Here is a 19,377-nt window from a genome sequence, read left to right on the forward strand (position 1 = left end):
TTTTTTCGATAGCCATTTTGTGTTTTTGGTTATAAAATAAGAAGACATGTCTCAACCTTTAGCACGCTCATGCAGCTCAATAATGACAATCCTTGGATACTGGTGGGAAAGCATTGATCTTTTTCACAACATTTTACACCAAGTAGCATGGTGTAAAATCTGCCCTTAAAGGCTGGAACACCCGATGCGAAAAAAAAAATGGACTGAGAATCGGACGGAAATCGGAACATTCGAAAACCGTTGTAGAATATCCTGTCGGGCCCGGGTTGTTGTTGCTGCTTCCTCGAGGAGGAAGAGCCTCCGTATGAGCCTGTTTATTTCGCGCCCGTCAGGGAGCACCACCTTGCAAGCTCGTGCGACGTCCCACAAGCTTGCACCCCGTGAGATGTCGTAATCTCGGCCGGGAAAGAGAGCCGAAACCAGAGATGGCAGTAATGACATTACTGTTATAGAATTGCAGTAATGAAATTACTTTTCGCAGTACTGAGTAATGTAATGAATTACTTCTCTAGGCTTGTGATTTAGTAATGTAAAGAATTACTTTCAGGCAGTAATTTCGAGAAAATTACTCATTACTTTTGAAATTACTTTTGTTCTAAATTAAAAAGTTCGCTTGCAAGCTTTAAAAAAATAGAAAAAAAATATTTTGTATGGTGAAATGTTATCAAAAAGCATCAGAGGAAATAAGCGAAGGCCACCTGAGCGCAAAGTCTTCCACAAAGAGCTGGACAGACGCGCAAACGAGGGATGGAAAGGCGGAGGAGAAAAGCTTACGTGTAGACATCGCTGGAAGGCAACGGCTTACGAACTTTAGGCACAACAGATTCACGGCGTCGCGTCATCACGACGATACTGTACTTCGTTCATCCCTAAGCAGACAGTGCAGTGGGAGCTGCAAGTTAACTAGAACCAGTCGAACGCCTTCTTTTAATCACCTGTCCCTTTCTCTGCGCGTGGGTATGAACGACCGCGTGGTTACGTGGTGAACGATAGACGTATGGCTGCTCCAACAAACACTTAGATTCCACCATTCATCCCTAAGCTGACAGTGCGTCAGCTTAGGGATGAACGGCTCATAGGCTACAAGGTGACGGGCAATTTAAAACCTAAGAGGAGAGAACAAACGTATCTCCAGCCTTGTTCTTTCGTCAAGCAAGGCCAAACCGTAAAGCTTCGACCATTGTGAACAACAAACGACCGGAATATATCGTTAATTCCAAATGCCTTGTCAAGGCCCCAGAGCGTTTCGTGCGTCCAGGAGCAAAGCAGGTGCCGCTCACGCTATGCCTCGCGGCCTTCCTTTGGGAAGTTTGTTTGGGAGTAAGCCTACGAGCAGATACCGGCCGCCGTTTGTTGGGAAAGTAGACAATTTAGGAAATTCGCGCCATTCCTCAACTGGCGAGGCTTCTGCTTCGCAATTACCTAGCCCTTTTGTGTGACAATGAGCAAAAACTTGGGCTCTCCGGGTGCTTGTAAAAAATGCTCCTTGAAAAGAATGAGAATAGAATTAGATTGCATCCGGAGGCGGAAGGGGAACGTTTTACGTGAAGATTTCTTGTAAGAACGAGCTGCCACTGCCCAAATTAACAAGGTGACACGGACTACAATTTTTAAGTCAGGAAGACGGAAACATATCACCCTTTTAGTAAAGACCTTCGCCGCTAAATAAACAGCGAAACCGGTGAGCCGACTGTCTTTCTTCGTCACATCTAAAGATGCTGTTCATCATGTTTAACACTTCTGTCGTGTGCGCCAGCCAAACGACTGTCCAGCATGGTTAACTTTGAAGCACATAAGGTTGTTGCGGTGCGAACAGGAAGATCTAAGCTTTGGTACATAGAGACAAACTCTTTGACGTCACATCGCTGCTTTGGCACTCCTGTCGGAGCTGCTCACGCGCAGCGCCTCGCTTCTCCCGGATCTGGTTTCTGGACTTACGCAGTGCCCACACCCTGTGTGCGAAATGAGGGCTTGTTTGTAAACACAGTGTTGGTGTATACGGTAAATAAAATGAGCAAAAATTACTGCCTCAAGGTATTGAAATGTAATGTTAAAGTAATTTCATTACTTTTGGAAAGTAATTGTAATATAATGTCAATACCTTTAGTCTGTGGCAATTTGTAATGTAATTTAATCACATTTTTCAGTTTTCAGGAAAGTAATTAGAAATGTAATTTAATTACTTTTTGAAAGTTATTTCGCCATCTCCGGCCCGAAACCCGACCTAGTTTCCCCAGCATGAGTCATCGCCGTTCACGATGACGATGCCGTCAAACTTTTTTCTGGGTCCAGAATTTTGCGGTCCTTGATGAGCTGAACGAAGATGCAGAATATTGTCACGGGTGGTGACGAAAAAAAAAAACAATAAATAAACAGGAAGAAATAAACGTTTAATGTGGCGAACTTGTGCCAAAAATAAAATGGTACAAACGATAATAACAGAGCGTCGCGGGCGTCGAAGTCGGCGTAGCAGCAGAGTCGAACGCTGGGGCGAAACTGACTGTGGCTCGCCACGCGGAGCCCCTTATCTACACGTGAGCTTCTGGAATAATCGGCGTAGAATGTTCGACGCGTAGAACCCCCATTAGGACCTCGAACAAGCAACACAATTCTCGAATTTACCGGAAAACTAAATTGCAGGATTAACAAAAGATGCGTCGCTCCCAGAAATCGAACCCTGGCTTTTTGCGAGCCAGGGACGACAGCCGTTAGGCCACGGGCGCGCTGCCTACTTGGCCAGCTGCGCGCGCGGCAATACATTTATGTTTCCATCTGCGCTAGAAGGGCTGGAGTGTGGTTTGGGCGTATCTTGGCTTGTTTTTGAGGGCTGGACTCCGTAGAAGACGGGCTGCGCTCCTCTAGTTGATGTGCTAATGCTGTGAGGCGCCTGCGTGCGGGAAAGTGTCAAAGCGTTAGGGGTCGGCGTTCTGAAAGATGTTATTCGGGAGTGGTTATGGGTCTGCTGGGTTATTCTTGCTTGAGCAATGTGCCCACCGATGAGGGTCAGTTAGACGGCTTATCTCTGCGACTCTGCTTGCGGCAAAAGCTGCCACCATGAAGAATCCTCATTGACCCAGTGCCGCGCGATTTACGAGTCTGTCTAAAGGAATATTTGGGATTTCCTAAAGCTGGATGTTTTAAATATGTTGTTGAATATGGTGGCTCCTAACTCTATTCGTGGCAAGGTTGCTGTTTCTATGGGGGCCAATTTGCGTTTGCTGATTAACAATCTTGTTGAAATCGTGCAATTTGTGTTCGTTGAGCGCACGTACATCGCAGTGCCATAGGCTTGTGTGCTTGCGTCACTAAATACGTTGACCTCAACTTTAGTGGGTAATAGACCATATGCAAAGGGAAGCGCCATTTAGTTTATTCATGATAAATTATCAAATTTCCTTCATATTGGAGGGTTCCCGTACCAATAATTTCACCCGAGAGACAATGGTACCGGCAAAATGTGAGTCGTAGAACTAAAATATTATAACCTGCTGCAAGTCCAGTACAAACCATTCACAGACAGTCTTTGATAAATACCATTAAGTGACCTGAATGGCCCAGTTTATTGCTTGAGGGACAAGTCTTGCGACCTCGTTGCTGACAAGTACACAAAGTAATATACAAAATCGCACACGCAAATAAACATACATTGAAAAGCAACCAGCTTATTCTGCATGGAAAGAAACACAAATGCGTTGATAATATATTTACACTCAAATATAGTGTTCAGAGACAATGCTGGAGTTGCGAAAAAAACAAATGTGGACTTTGCAAGGCAACAATTTCGCTTGGCAAGCTGTTCCACTCTTTTATCGTTCGTGGGAGGAAAAAGTTACGAAACAAATAAGACTGACGTATACTAACGAACGTTTTGGTCATGATCTAATCTGCGCGATACATAAAATGACTCAAACACGTAACGTGATCTTTAAAGTTTAGATAAGCCATAGAAGATACTGTACAAAAATATTTAGGCGCAAATACTTACGCCTAACAGCAAGCGAGTTCCCTTGTAAATATTTTTTTTATTGCGGAGACACTGCTACGAAAGTTGTTATTATTTGTCACAAATCTTGCAGCACGGTTTTGAATTCTTTCAATTTTATGAATGAGGCACTGTTGAAATGAATCCCATACAACGCAAGCATACTCGAGAATGGGCTTCACACATGAGAAAAAGAGTCTGTTTGAGGGATGGTGGAGCGCGCGAGAAGTTTCTCCTTAGAAAACCCAGCGTTTTACTAGCTATCCCTGTTATGTAGTTCACATCTGAAAGCCATCTCAAATCATCAGAAAAAAGTACAACCAGATATTTACCTTCTTTCTTAACGAGTAAAGTTCCTCCGTGTAAAGTGTACGTTAACTGGAGAACGTTGCGTTTTTTTTTGTAAACCTTACATGACAACACTTCAAGATGCTCAAAGTCATTTTCCATCTTGAACACCACAAAACACATTCTGTCTAAATTGTTTTGAAGAGCCGATACATCAGAGTCTGACTTAATTTGGCGGTATAAAATGCAGTCGTCAGCGTACAGTCTTATCAGTGAGGCAATTCCTTGCGTTATGTCACTTACAAAAATTAAAAAGAGGAATGGCCCAAGCACGGAGCCCTGTGGTACTCCGGATGTTACATCAACTGGTGAAGACTCTACCCTATTTGCAACTACACATTGTTTACGATCGCTCAAATAGTTAGCAATCCAATAGTACGCGTTCCTATCAATATCTAGACTCCTAAGATTTTCTAAAATAAAGCAGTGCGGAATCGTATCAAAGGCTTTTCGGAAGTGAAAAAAAGGCGTTTCACGGGTGTGGCTAGAACGTGGTTGACATTTAGACAATAATATAGGAGCTAGAATTTTGTTGCAGTATCCCCTTATTATACCTAGGTAAAAACCGAATATTTTACAATGTTACTTTTAATCTGAGCTGATTAAGTGATCCGGTGTGATAAATTCCTGAAAATTTCATGGCTACGAGGCGACGTATTTTTCACAGCAAATATTGACATTCTATGGCAAAAATATACATATATTTAAATCTTTTAACAAATGCCTCAGATAATAAGATAAATATTGAGCTGCGCAAACAGGTAAAATCCGTAGCTGTAATTCCTAATATCTTTACATGTAAATCTTACAGGCCTTTCTGGACGCTTCCTCTTTGTTAAATTCTTCTGCGGCGTAGGAAAAAAAAACGTAAACATTTTTTGACTAACGAGCGCGAAAAGTTTTTTGGGAACTGAGGTTTTCTTTGAATGCAACCTCTTACTTGGTTTGTAAAAAAAAAAAAAATATTTCTTGAGATGTTAGTAAACTCAGCAGACAGAAATTACAATGAAAATTAACATTTTTGTACAAGACTACATAATTTAATTTGAATGCAAATTAATATTTTGTATCATTTTTTTTTAGCTGAAGCATAAAGGCATTGGCTATGTTTTTACGATCCTAACTGGAGTTTGTGACAATGGAGAGTGCCGGAAAACGAACGAAAGTGAAATATATAAACGAGAACTTGAATATCCATTGTATGACACCTATAACCGTAAGTTCTATCTGACAATAGATCATTTTACGTACAGCTGATATTACAATTTACTATGTTTGGCTAAGTTTGAAGTAAAGTGTTTTTGATAGTAATTCCCGATTCCCGAGCTCCGGCATGTTTAAGAAACTATGTGGTTTAAAATTTACTGGCAAATACCAATGTTTATGTGTCTGCTCTTTGTCACTGCAAAACATTTCTATGATACTACCTTAAACTATAACGTTCAAAAACGATCTTATTCTAATCTTGGCACTCCCTAGATATACAAAATAAATGTGTCCTGGAACAAAACCTGTAGCGGAATATATTATCTAAATAAAATAAGCCAAATTAATCAAAAACTACTCTATTTTTTTGTCTCACAAATTTTATTTCCGATAGAGGACAGATCAAGCTTTTTTTAATTATAGTGCAATTCACATATAACGATACCACTTATAACAGTGTACCGCTTATAGCGATCAGTTTCTAGAGTTTCTATACCAGACAAAACGATTATCGGTTTTTGACGAAGCAGTATTTTTTTTGGATTATTTAGCTTTATATCGAAGCCGTGTGCTGTGCACAAGAACAGTGTCATAAAGGGAGATAGACTATATATAAAAAGAATAGGAAGAGACAGCGGAAAAGCCAGTTGAGCAGAGCGGTAGAAGGCGACCTTAAGAAGGTCAGGGTAGACGCCGTCTTTATCCCTAGAACTTGGAGAGGTTCTCACCGACATGGATCCCCATTCTTCCTAACAACGGGCAGAGACGGAAATATGGTGGACGGCCGTGAGTGGTGCAGACGACAGCTAGTTGAGTCACCTACCTTGAACTCTAGATATACACGGACTATGACAGTCACTCTTGTTTCATGTAAATAGCTTTTCCTCTTCATTTATATAAATCACTTTCTAAAATTTTCTGCGTTTTCTTGTCCTTTCTTTAATTTATACTAATTGTAAATGTAAAAAAATGGTTCATTTCGGAAAGTCGATGAAATTGAAAGGACCCTTTACAACATATAAAATACGCAGGTGTTGTGGCGGCTAGAGGCGTCACAATTAGTGGAAATGGTGGGATATTTAAAAAAATTTTGACATTCATAAGTGGCTGAATAACCGTCCCTCTTTTGAACCTTGATAAAATGAACCGAGTAACCTTAAACCATAAAAGCGGTGGTGGACAAGCGATAGCAGGATCCCTAAATGCAACGTTGTTGGTATTGGGGGGAATGGTGCCCATATTTTCCGGAGATGGAAACGGAACCTCTCTGAACGATTTTATTTTAGTGCTCGAACCGGTCGCACAGATAAGTGGCGGGAGCGACGCGCAGAACATCCGAATTGCCAAGTTCAAAATGTCAGGAAGGGCCTATAAGTTTCGCGTGGCACGAAGAGAGGATGAAGTCCGTCGTACCATTTACGAACTTTAAACAGTTGCTCTTTGAACGATTCGATAGCGAGTCACGAAGCGCTCGACTTGAAAAGTTTATATGGCTTTGTCAAGAAGCAGATGAGGATGTCAGGGCCTTTACGACTCGTGTGCAACGATTGGGGCAGCAAACTCTGGCTTTTTGCGATGGTGAACGAGCCAAGCAGAAGGAGGACGCTGCCAAAGAATCGTTGAAGAAAAAATGCTCACACGATATGTGCACGGACTAAGAGATCCAGTGAGAAGTTTTGTTCTCTCAAGTTATCCTAAAATCTTTGAGGAAGCTGTCAGCGTAGCACATGAAGAGGAGAGGAATGACCAACAGGTTACATCAAACCAGGTGGTACGAACAGTGGTTGCAATTGACTCTGAATTTAAAGAAGTCCGAAGTCTCGTTGAGCGAATTAAAACAATGCTTCTGGAAGGAACGGCAACTCGTGAGAATAGGGACCATGGTACTTCAATTTATACCGAGGAGAGTTACTCTCCCAGGTGTTTCAGTTGTGGGCAACTAGGCCACATTGCGCGAAATCGCCAGGTATTTATTTTTCGATGAAATAGAAACACGGGAAAAGGACTGGGTAAAAAAAATATGGCCAGGGCGCGGGAAGATATTAGGAAAACTAGAAGGGCCCTTTCTGTACGACATATCGAGAAGAAAGCCGATACAAAAGAGGATGTAGTTAGGTTATGTGGTGAGAGCAGTCCAAATGTCCAGTGCCAAGTTGAAACTACAGTGACCAAATTTATTGTCGATACTGAATCTAAGGTAACGCTCATGAAAGGGTCTGTGTTACGAAATCCTAATAGAGATGTTCCTTTTGACGTTTAAGTAGCGCAGGCCCGCCGGACTTTAATGGAATTACGGGAAACCATTGAAAACATCGGGTCGTTTTGAGATTCCTTTTTTTTTTAACATCCCTGTCTAGCACGGGCGGATGATGTGATGTGTTCAGTTGTTGAAATATTCGGCCAAGATGTTGTGCGAAAGCATGGCATTGATATTCCTGAATATGAAGGTAATCTTAGAATAAAGGGGCAAAGCGTCCCCATTCTTAACTGGAAAAAAGAAGACGGTCACCACGCATTATCTGATGCACCACCAACAGAAAGTGTACGTTGTAGTGTATTTCTTACAAAAATAATGTGTAACACTACCGATGTCGGAAGCAATGGCTTTTGCCAGAGTGAATCATTTGATGCCGACTTCAAGAAAGTGTGTTGCAAAGATGCGTGAAATAGACACACACGGACTGTTGGGAGCAGATGTGGCAGTTCGTAATTTGTATCAACAATGAGGGCGAGGTGCCGGTGAGGATGGTCAACCTGGCATTACGGAAACTTGGTGTACCCAAGAATCAGCTAGTTACAGACATCATAAGTATTGTGGATGGAGGGGCAACTAGAAATCCCGTTTTGCATTGCGACGATCATGCAGAAACTAAAGATTGGTATCCTTCTGAGCACTTCGATCTTCACCACTTGCAAGTAGAAGAAAAAACGTCGGTCCTAGATCGTCTTGCAAAGTAAAAGTGCGCGTTCGCCATAAATCAGCTAGACCTTGGACGTTGCGACGGGATAAGGCACCGTGTACTAACATTAGCGGATCCACCTGTATACAAAAAGAGCCTACATAATTCCCCATGCGAAGCGAGAAGATATGAAGCGTCAGGTCAAAGGAATGCTGGGGAAGGTCATAACTGAGCATTCCAGATCCCCGAGGGGAGCCCCTGCTTTGTTGGTAGGGAAGGATGATGGGTCATTCTGGTTGTTTATCGACTACAGATAATTTGAACAAAATGACTCGAGTTGATCCTTACCTATTGTCCTATATGGAGGAAAAGCTCGCTCTTTTGGCACTACTTTTTATGTCGTAATTTGGCCACCGGTTGCCGGCAAATAGAGATGGAACTAGGTGACAAAGAGAACACATCGGTTAACACACAAAGTGGGCAGTATCAGTGGAGAAGTATGCCAATGGGGTTGGTTAATAACTCTGCCATTTTTCAGCGTACACTGGATGCATCTTTGGCCCGAATTCTTGCGAAGACATGCTACGTCTATCTAGATGATATTATCATCTTCTTCCAGAGTTTGGACCAGTATCTTAAAGATATTGAGACTGTCCTGAGGCGACAGAAAGCGACAGGACTGAAATTGTTACCCTCAAAATGTCAATTTCCTATACGAGATTTGAAATATTTCAGGCACTTTTTGTCAGAGGAAGAATTTCGGCTAGATCCAGAAAAGACGCACTGTGTTAATGAATTTCCTGGAACGACGACAGTCAAAGAAAAATGCCAATTTCTTGGTCTCATTGTATATTGCAGACATCACATACCTGATTTTTTCGAAAACGCCAAATCGTTGACATCGCTTACTTCAAAGAAGGGCACACTCAGTTCGAGTATAGAATCTGAAGCGGCATTTGATGTTCGTATGAACTGACACAGGCTTCTCTGTTGAGGTTCCCGGACTTTACGAAGCCATGAATTTTGATAACGTGCGCTTCATCGAATGCACTGGTAGCTGTGTTCGCTCGAGAGTTTGAGCGAAACGAGCACCCTTTTGCATATGCCAGCAGGAAAGTTGATTATTGCCCACGATAAATAAATAAGCAGCAACAGAACAAGAATGTTGGGGGGTAGTCTGGACAGTCAGGCATTTCAGGTATTACTTGGACGGAAGAAAGGTCAATGTGATTAACTACTGTCGTGCACTCAAATTGCTGATGAACGCCCATGACCCCGATTCACGTTTAGCACGTTAGAACCCTGCTAGTGCAAGAAAACAACTTTAAAGTTGAACATCGGGCGGGGAAAATGAATCAGGACGCTAACGAATTCAGCAGAGCTGTAGACAGGAAGTTATTCCTTATGAACGATAGTGATTTCAATCGTTTTATTTGGGCACAGAGAGATGATAGAAAGTTAATCATGTTCATCACCAAATTCAAAAAGCAACCTGATAAGACATCCATGTGCTATGTATCGACTCTCAAGGCCTTCTTTGTCAAAGAGAACGCACTGGGTTGAAGCAAGACCGCCTTGTGAAGAACTGAATTGTTGTCTCCGAATGGCTTAAGAAAAACTTGAAACAAATATATCATGATACACTTTAATTTGGATACTGAGAGACAGGCAAAAGAATTTAAAAGAAAAGTACTTTTCAATGTGTGTGTGTGTACGCGTCATAAATTGAAACACAATCAAAGGCGAGCACCTCTGCAAGCATTCGAAGAGGTTGCACAACCATTTCAAAGGGCAGAAACGGATATCGTAGGGCCGTGTTCAATTCCGGCGGAAGGAAACTGCTATGTTCTGATGTTTGTAAATCATCTTACCAAATACACAGACGTTGTCGCAATGCAAGACAAAAAAGCCGAAACTGTCACTAAACATTTTGTAGAACTTGTAATCTTGACGGATCAAGGCGCTAATTTTACATCGAGATTGTTCCGGGATGTATGCCATCTGCTAAAAACATGGAAGCTCCGAACAATAGAATTTCATTCACAGTGCAACGGAGCAGTAAAGCGACTTAGTCAGACCTTGGTCTCAGTGCTATCCCACTATGTGCGTGCGGACCAGAAATACTGGGATCAATGGATTTTATATTGCATATTTGCAAATGACACAGCCAAACATAAAACTACAGATGAGACGGAAGTGACCCTGATTTACCAGATCTCTTACTTGAGCCACCACCCGTCAATTACGATACACCTCAGAATTACAGTCAAGAATTACGTCACTGACTTACAATGGCTCATGAAACAGCACGAGAGAGACTAGCAAGTCAGCTGGGCATAGAAAAGATCTCTACGATCGAAAATCCCAAAGACCAATTTACAAAGTAGACGATCTCCTGTACATTAAAGTAAGGGCCGTTACACGAGGAATGTCAAAGAAGCTGTTTACTAAGTGGGAAGGCCCTTTCAACGTGATTGAAAAATTATTTGATGTTATGTATCGTGTCAAGAATGCCCGCACTGGGATGCGGAAAGTGTTTCATGTGAACAGAATGAGAAGAATGTCGGCAGGAAAAACGCAAATCCTGAAGTTAGCGGACAACCTCTACAAATGCTCTCAAGACGAGGGATATCCTTCCTCGCTCAAAACGCCCCATTTTGCTCCATGAGAACCTGCCGAAAACCAAGAGCCAACTGTCGGGTACCTAGATAAGAAGCTGATTGCACCGGGGTTTTCAGAAGAGTTCGAGCTGACTCGAAGAATGGCTACCAGTGTGCAGCAAACTATGCCCTCAGTATCTTCAGTTGAGTTGAACGCGGGAAGGAGCTGCCAATGGCGACCCCAAAATATTCTGGAATGTCCCATTCTTTAGCCCTCCGCAGTCATGGACCAGTGTAAACAGAGTTCACTTTACGATGCGAGATATTTATCCGCAAGTGTTTTAGGGTGCTTTTTAATGAAACATGCTTATATGGTGTTGAGTTTCCAGTGTGAAAGTTGGTTTCCTACTGAACCTAACCAAATATTTAGGTGGTTAACTGAAAGGACATGAAAAATTGTTTTTTCTGGAACAGTAAAGACAATTTTACAAGTTTTCTAGAATGGACATTTTCTTTATTGAGCGTGTGTGACGAAGCCGGAATTTATGTGATTGTTTAAGTTTCCATCTAAGCTGTGTGTTGTGCGCGATAACAAAGTCACTAAGAGAAGAAAGACAAAAAGCAATAAAGAAAAAATAGGCAGCGAAAAGGACGGTTGAGCAGAGCGGTAGAAGACAACCTTCAGGAGGTCAGGAAAGATGCCGTCAAGTGCAAAGTGAAACGTGGCCAAGGACGCACATAGCGGGATGAAGTTAGGGACGTTTTGTGCTTATAATCAAAATGCTATACTGTAAAAGATACTCGTGTGGTCAGCAGTGTTCATTTAGTAAACTAACCTAAGCGGTAAAAAATTAGTGTACACCAAATTTTCGAACTAAAATTAAAAAAAGCTTTAATGTGTCGTGTACGGGTCTAAAATATTACGCAGTGTAGCTGAATACCTGGAGCGTATGTGCTCTGTCAGGATTACAAGTTTGAAAAAAAAAACGAATGAAAGAGGCACGAAGCAGGCCCACTCCCTCTCAAGATAAGCACTGTTGCCAAACACCAAAAATTTCAAAGGGTCTTTCGTGCTGCATCATGACAAAACATGTATACACCCACTCAACAAAAAGTGCGTCATCTTCCGTTCTACCACACGCGAGCTTTGAACCAGTTGACTGATCTTCTCAGTTCCCCAACCTGATTGAGCCGATCTGCAACAACTTGGCAACCTTATTGCGAAATGAGTGGAGCTCAAGGACATTAACTTCTACCAGGTTGTTAATTGTAAACCATATTAAAACTCTGGTTAATGACAATGCAGGAGAATATATTGTAACGCTACTGTACAATACAAACACCAGTCAAACCAGCGACTTTACTTTGATAAAGCTTAAAGATGTGTTACTGCAAGCAATCCCAAACCTTGTCGCAACCAGGTCGATGATCGATGTAGATATGTAGTCAAAGTATGGAGTCCGCCAGAAGTGTCCGCGTGGTGAACCGTGGCGCACCGCCGCTGCTTCCAAAATCGTTTCCCAATTCAAGGAACTCGCGGGACTGTCAATGGTCCTGGACGACGTCCGCCTTGCTCATCAGAATAACCTCGAACTCTAACGCGCTGGGAAGTTCAGGCATCATCGTACATATCTGACCAGTCAAGCAGAAGGACGACTTAAGGAATGAAGCTTTCAGACAAGGGGCATAAACTGTTGCCATCACATCTTGTACCGAACGACAAATTCAGACTACGCAGCTCATAGTTTAACATGTACAGAGACAAAGGACTTGCAATGCCCACTGGTTGCCAGTACCAAGAAAGTTTATACAATGCGATACCGTTTCGCATGATCGGTCTTGAAGGCTTCCGTCCTTCATCCACCCAATACGATGTCGTCCTCAATCATGTCAAAATGAGTTCACTTCTAAAAGACCTCGCCATCTTGGGGGACGGAGGGAAAAAAGCGGTAAAAGATCTACGTGGCTACGATGCAGCAAGGGGAACCTGTGAAAGCAGGTGTTTGGAGAGTGGCGTCTCCACGAACCCCGAGCCCCTAAGGGGGCGCCTGCACCTTAGGTGCTAGGTGCTTGGTGAGTAGCGTCACCACGGACCCCAGCCACGTGGGCCACCATACCCGCACGCAGGGGGCACGTACTTTAGTAGGTTCTTGGTGAGTGGCGTCACTACGAACCCCGAGCCATGTGGGTTCGCCCACCCACGTCTGGCTGTGGGTGGCTTAACCCGTGTCGGGGGAAAAGGGGACCGTGGTGGTTGAGCTAAACCCGGGGTATGGTTGGACCTTCGGGGCCCTCCGGGCGAGGCAATACACCGCTTCGGCCCCTGCTTCTCGTAGATGGGTGTCCTGGCTTGGCCCGACCAGGATGATTCAGTCAGTCGCCTCTTCTACCCTCTTCTTCCTTCTTTCACTTTCCCTTCCACCTCTTTCTCTTTTATTCTACACTCTCTTCCTTTCTTTTTCACCTTGTTAGGCGACAAGGGTCAACCTTGAGCGGAAACAGGTCTTGTCCCTGCAACCACACTAGGGTATAGTGCCCGGGCAGCACTGGTAGAGTAATTGTGTCAGCCAAGCCTTTCTTGCTATGGCACATTACCTACCCCTTGTTGGGCTCCGTGGTGGGCGGTGCACCCGGGCACTGAACTTCCTTTCCCATCTATATGGGTTCCAAAACTAAACCAAAGGACTCGCACCCAAGCTCTACCAACATTTCTTTCCAAGGACAACGTAAACGACCATTTTACAAGATTTTTTGTTCTTCACTCCGACGACGCATCCAAACCACTTTCAAAACTGTCTCCGTTCCTTGTTGCCAAAGTGATTCAAGGCACGCTAGAAGCGAAGTATGAAGCAAAAAAGCTCTTCTCGGGCGACCTTCTTGTGGAGGCTTACGAGAAATACCTAGCTACCGCCTTGGCGAATCTCCAAATGATCCAAGACTTCAAAGTGACAGTGTCAGCTCTTCGAACACTGAACACCATCCGCGGCGTGATCCCGGAAGACGATTCGATAGACAGTACCGTGGAAGAAATTGTAGAAGATCTGCAATCCTAAGGAGTTGTAGCTGCAAAGCGCATCACAATCCGACGAGATGGTGAGGAACGACCCACCAAACATGTCGCTTTGACCTTCAAGAGGCACACTTTGCCTCCCTCTATTAAGGCAGGCTACAATAACTGCAAGGTGCGACCTTACGTCCCAAATCCGCTCCGCTGCTTTCGGTGCCAGCGTTACGGTCACAGATCGCGCACTTGCCGCAGTCGTGAGTCATGCGCCAGGTGTGGTGTCAGGGACCATACCGCTGATGGCTGTAAAGCTGATAACAAATGTGCCAATTGCAGTGGCAACCGTCCTGCCTACTCCAGATCTTGTGAACAGTTCAAGAAGGAAAAAGAAATTCTTGCACGTAAAGTTAAAGAGGATATAACCTACCAAGATGCAAAGCGTCGCCTTTCCGCTTTCCAGAGGAGCTATTTTGCCGAGGCGGTGTTCAGCGGGGGACCTGCATCGTCCAAGGTATCAGTGGTAACCCAGGTGTCCTTTGGGAACCCTGGGAAGTCACTCCAGTCCTCTACGCCCAGGTTGAAGCGCTCTCTCCCTGGGCATCCCATCTCGGCTGCAAAGGCAGCCGTGGCACCCAGTTTTTCCAAAGACTCGAGTGCCGCAGAGGCAGTGGAGGTGACTCCATTGCCCACTCCTCGCAGGTCCTCTTCGGAAGAGAGCGAGCGAGCCCCTCGCTCCTCCTCTCAAAAGAGGACTTCCTTACCCAAAAAGCCTTCAGCTTCGGGGGGAAGCACACCAGCTGATTCCCGGAGTCAGAATGGGCAGGCAATGCCTGTCCCTGGTTCAAGGACTTCCTCTGGTGAGGAGCGGCACCCTCGCCAGAACTCGCTGGAGAGGGCCTCTTCATCCAAAGCGCAGCACCGGGCTGCCCCTTCAGGACCTCAGGGGCAGGAAATGAGGGACTTGGGCAACATCACGCCCAGTTTCCCCGCTTCTCTTCAGTAAGGGGCGGTCGTGGACGGGGTTTTCCACTCCGTGCTGCGGACCTACCCAAAACTCCGGGAAAAGTCTTGTCTGAGGAAGTAGAGGCGATGGACGAGGCTACTGATCAGCTTACTCCTGTGTCTGACCATGAAGACATGGAGTGGCAAACTCAAAACCGTAAATCTAAAGGGAAGAAACCTGTGACTGCTCCCAAATAAATTAGATCAATTTACCTCTTTAATTGTGAGCATTAATTTTCTTTTCCTCTTTCACTTTTTATTAATTTATTCCTATGCTTTTTTACCTAAATGACGAACTTGCATTTTATGCAATGGAACTGTCGAAGTGTCTTACCCAAGATCGACGATGTTAATTATTTCATGGATGAGCTTCGGCCTATTCCCCTCTCTTTACAAGAAACTCATATCCAAACACATTATACACAGATTTTGCGATGTCATCAAGTGTTCCGCAAAAATCGTCTGAACTCCAGTTCTGGTGGCGTAGCAGTGGTCGTGCAGAGTGGGGTTGCCTGCTCGGAGGTTCCTCTTTGCACACGGCTTGAGGCTGTAGGGGTACGCCTTCTTTTAGACCGCCTCATAACAATTGTGTCCATTTATTTGCCACCAAACGTTCCATTGCAGCTTCACGAACTCCAGGGGCTTGTAGCACAACTTCCTCAACCCTTTTTAATTTTAGGTGATTTTAATGCCCATCACCCCATGTGGGGCAGTACTCGCCTCGACTCTCGAGGCCGAGTAATTGAGCGGTTTTTATTATCATATAACTTGTGTATTTTTAACGGGAGAGAACCTACTTTTTTAGTTCTGCTCACAGCTCATTTACATCTATTGACCTTTCTATTACTTCACCTTCATTACTTTCATGCTTTTCATGGAAGGTTTTTAATAATCCTTTTGGGAGCGATCACTTCCCTATTGTTTTAGAGCGTAGTGTCTCTCTTCCGACTCTTTTAACGCGAATGACCCGGTGGAAACTGGACAAGGCAAATTGGTCCATTTTTCAATTGGAGGCACTGATTGACTCTTCAATAATCTCAAACATGAACTCAGATGAAGCAACACTGTATGTAACAGAGGTTATAACAAGTGCTGCCACAGGGAGTATTCCTCAAACGTCCGGTCGTCTTCCTAAGAGATGCAAGCCATGGTAAAATGATCACTGCAAAACAACACGAAAGTCCCAGAACAAAGCTTGGTGCATCTTTTGTAGATATCCAATTTCTAGGAACTTACTTGAGTTTAGGAAAAAAAGAGCTAAAGCTCGCTGGACAAGACGCCAGGCGAAGGGAGCTCCTGGAGAAAGTACTTGACGTCCTTGGGTAGTTTTGTACCTGTAAAAGAAGCGTGGGATCGGCTTAGAAAGGTTAGAGGTGACTACTTACCCTTCACAATTCCCCTCTTCCCTGCATCACCTTCAACGTCTCTGAAAGATCAAGCGAATGTTTTTGGGGAACATTTTCAAGACATTTCTAGTTTACGCAACTGCAGTAAAGCCTTTAAAAAGTTCAGTTCTACAGCAAAAAAACAGCCAATCATTCTGTCTGGTGCTCGTGACTCTCCGTACAACATGCCTTTTACACTCTCTGAGCTCGAAGTGGCTCTCAGTGTAACGAAAAAGTCTGCTCCTGGACCAGACAATATTCATTATGAGTTGCTAAGGCAGCTGTCAACTGATTTTCTAGGCAGTTTGCTGACCTTTTAAAACTCATTGTGGCACTGCTCTGCGTTCCCCGAGATTTGGAAAAGAGCTCATCTAATCGCTCTTCTGAAGCCTGGCAAAGATTCTCCTCAACCGACTAGCTACCGACCCATTGCGCTCACAAGCTGCTTGGGAAAACTTATGAAAGAATGACTAACCGACGTCTCGTTCATTTCTTGGAGAATGAGAATGTGCTTGACATTAATCAACGTGGTTTTTGAGGTGGACGTTTCACCCTAGACCACTTAGTCCGCCTTGAAACCCCTATTCGTGAGGCATTTGTACACCGCCAGGTTTTTCTCTCTGTGTTCTTTGATCTGCAAAAGGCGTACGATACAACGTGGCGCTATGGGACCCTGCGGGATCTGTATGCTTACGGTGTTCGGGGTCGCATGTTGCGATGTATACAAAGCTTCTTAAATGGACGTACTTTTGAAGGCCGTCTGGGCTCCACCTTATCGGTTGTGTTTTCTCCAGAAAGTGGTGTCCCTCATGGAGGTGTGCTTAGTGTCACACTTTTTGCAGTTAAAATCAATAGCCTGGCTAAGGTAATATCACCGACAGTATCTTAATCTTTGTATGTGGATGATGTGCAAATTTCAGTTTCTTCTTGCAATCTGCATAGTTGTGAACGTCAACTGCAACTGACAATTAACAGGATGGGCAAGTGGGCAGCCGAAAATGGGTTTCGTTTCTCCCACGACCAAACCGCATGTGTTCTTTTTTCGCAGCGTCGAGGGTTGTCACCAGATCCTACCTTGCATCTGAATAACCTTACCATTACTGTAAATGAGGCGCAGAAGTTTCTAGGCGTGATATTCGACAAAAAGCTCACGTTCGTACCCCACTTGAAAGAACTAAAACAAAAATGCCTACGATCTTCCAATATTCTTAAGGTGCTGTCGCACACAACTTGGGGGTCTGACAGACGATGCCTGCTGCGAATTTATAACTTTATAGAGCGGTCCCGGTTCGATTATGGTGCACCGGTATATTCGTCGGCATGACCATCTGCTTTGAAGATGTAAGACCCAATCCATCACCTGGGGCTGCGTCTAGCCACGGGTGCTTTTCGCACGTCACCCGTGCAGAGTTTGTATGCTGAAACTCATCAGATGTCCCTTGAGCGACGCAGACAATATCCTAGTCTCTGCTATGCCTACAAAGTTTATAGTGATCCACACCACCCTTCATTCTCCGCTATGCAGACCTCTGCATCATTGCACCTTTTGGAGAACAAGCCCAGTAATGTTCGGCCCTTGAGCCTTCGCGCTGAGAGCATGGCAAGGTCGCTGCACCTTTCCTTTGACAAGCCTCTTTTGTTGAGACAGGTCTATAGGGTTGCTCCTTGGGACTTGGTGCCAATCTCTTGCGATTGGTCACTTTCAAAGTACAGCAAAAAGGTTGTTCCTCCTGTTGTTCTCTTGCGGGAGTTCGCAGAGCTAGAGCAGAAATATAGTGACTCTCTCCACTTTTACACTGATGGCTCGAAAACATCGACTTGCGTAGGCTGTGCAGTTTATTCTCTTGCTTTCAGTGAAGTTAGGCAACTCAACCTTCTAGAAACTATCTTCACTGCTGAATTGTATGGTATCGTGATGGCTCTTGAATATATTCTAGAAAATAACATTAACAAAGCAGTTCTCTTTGTTGAATCCCAAAGTATTCTCTTAGCTATTTCATCTTTAGCAGATAGCAAGAATGCTCTTGTGCAAAAATTTCGTTTTCAGATAAAGAAAGCTTTCCATCCAGGACAATTTATAAAACTCTGCTGGGTGCCCAGTCATGTGGGCATTCCCGGTAACGAGAATGCAGACCACCTTGCACTTTCTGCAAAAAAACTACACGGAAACGTCTTTTGGCTTTCCACACCAAGACCTCAAGCCAACCTTAAACAAGTCAATTATTAAGTTATGGCAGTTGGATTGGGACACGCAGATCGACAACAAACTGCATGTTATTAAGCCCAACTCAGAAGTATGGGAGAGTTCTTCCCATGAGGACCACCGTTCGGAAGTCTCTATGTGCCGCCTGAGAATTTGTCATTCTCGATTGACTCACCTGCACTTGCTCTGCGGTGAAGATGTAAAGCTCTGTGAAAAGTGTAGGAAAATGTTAACTGTCCTTCACATCCTGTGGAATGTCAAATCCGCGGCCAACACGGCAGTTCACTCGACGCCCTAACGAACAGCGCCCGCCGACAAGGAAGACCGAGGTTTGGTGCACATGGGATCACAGGCCGCTCTGCTACCACTGTAGCGAAGCAGGGCACGTGTACCGACAGTGCCCTTACCACCAAATGGGACTTCGCGGCTTCTCACTTGATGCTTCCCGCCCGCGCTACGACCAGCGACTACCCGAAATCGAGGACTACCTCAACCAACCGGCTGGTGCTTCAGCTGATCGACGCCAGTCTAGGTCTCCGTCACTGAGACGTTACGAGTATTCAGGACGCCGCTCCTCCCCTGACGCTCCAAGGTCACGGTCACCAAGCCCATGCAGGGGAAACTAAGGGTGGCGACTTCGGGAGGTGAAGTTGCCCGCCGCCAAATCCAAGAAAACCCTCCAACGACGCAAGGCGCACAAAAGGACGACATGGAGACACCGTACAGGCACGTTAAACTAACTACCTC

The 19,377-nt window shown here is 44.4% G+C and overlaps 1 protein-coding gene across 1 annotated transcript in view; it reads left to right on the forward strand.

The window, feature by feature from the left end:
* LOC120841137 overlaps window positions 1–19,377 on the forward strand; it is an 83,913-nt gene that overhangs the window by 41,099 nt on the left and 23,437 nt on the right. Inside the window, exon 4 of the mRNA XM_040211968.1 lies at window positions 5,414–5,546. Within this exon, the coding sequence (XP_040067902.1) occupies window positions 5,414–5,546 (133 nt within the window). The remainder of the gene's footprint in view (window positions 1–5,413; window positions 5,547–19,377) is intronic.

The sequence above is a fragment of the Ixodes scapularis genome, unplaced genomic scaffold, assembly GCF_016920785.2.
Source record: "Ixodes scapularis isolate PalLabHiFi unplaced genomic scaffold, ASM1692078v2 PGA_scaffold0__279_contigs__length_252992795, whole genome shotgun sequence".
NCBI lineage: Eukaryota > Metazoa > Arthropoda > Arachnida > Ixodida > Ixodidae > Ixodes > Ixodes scapularis.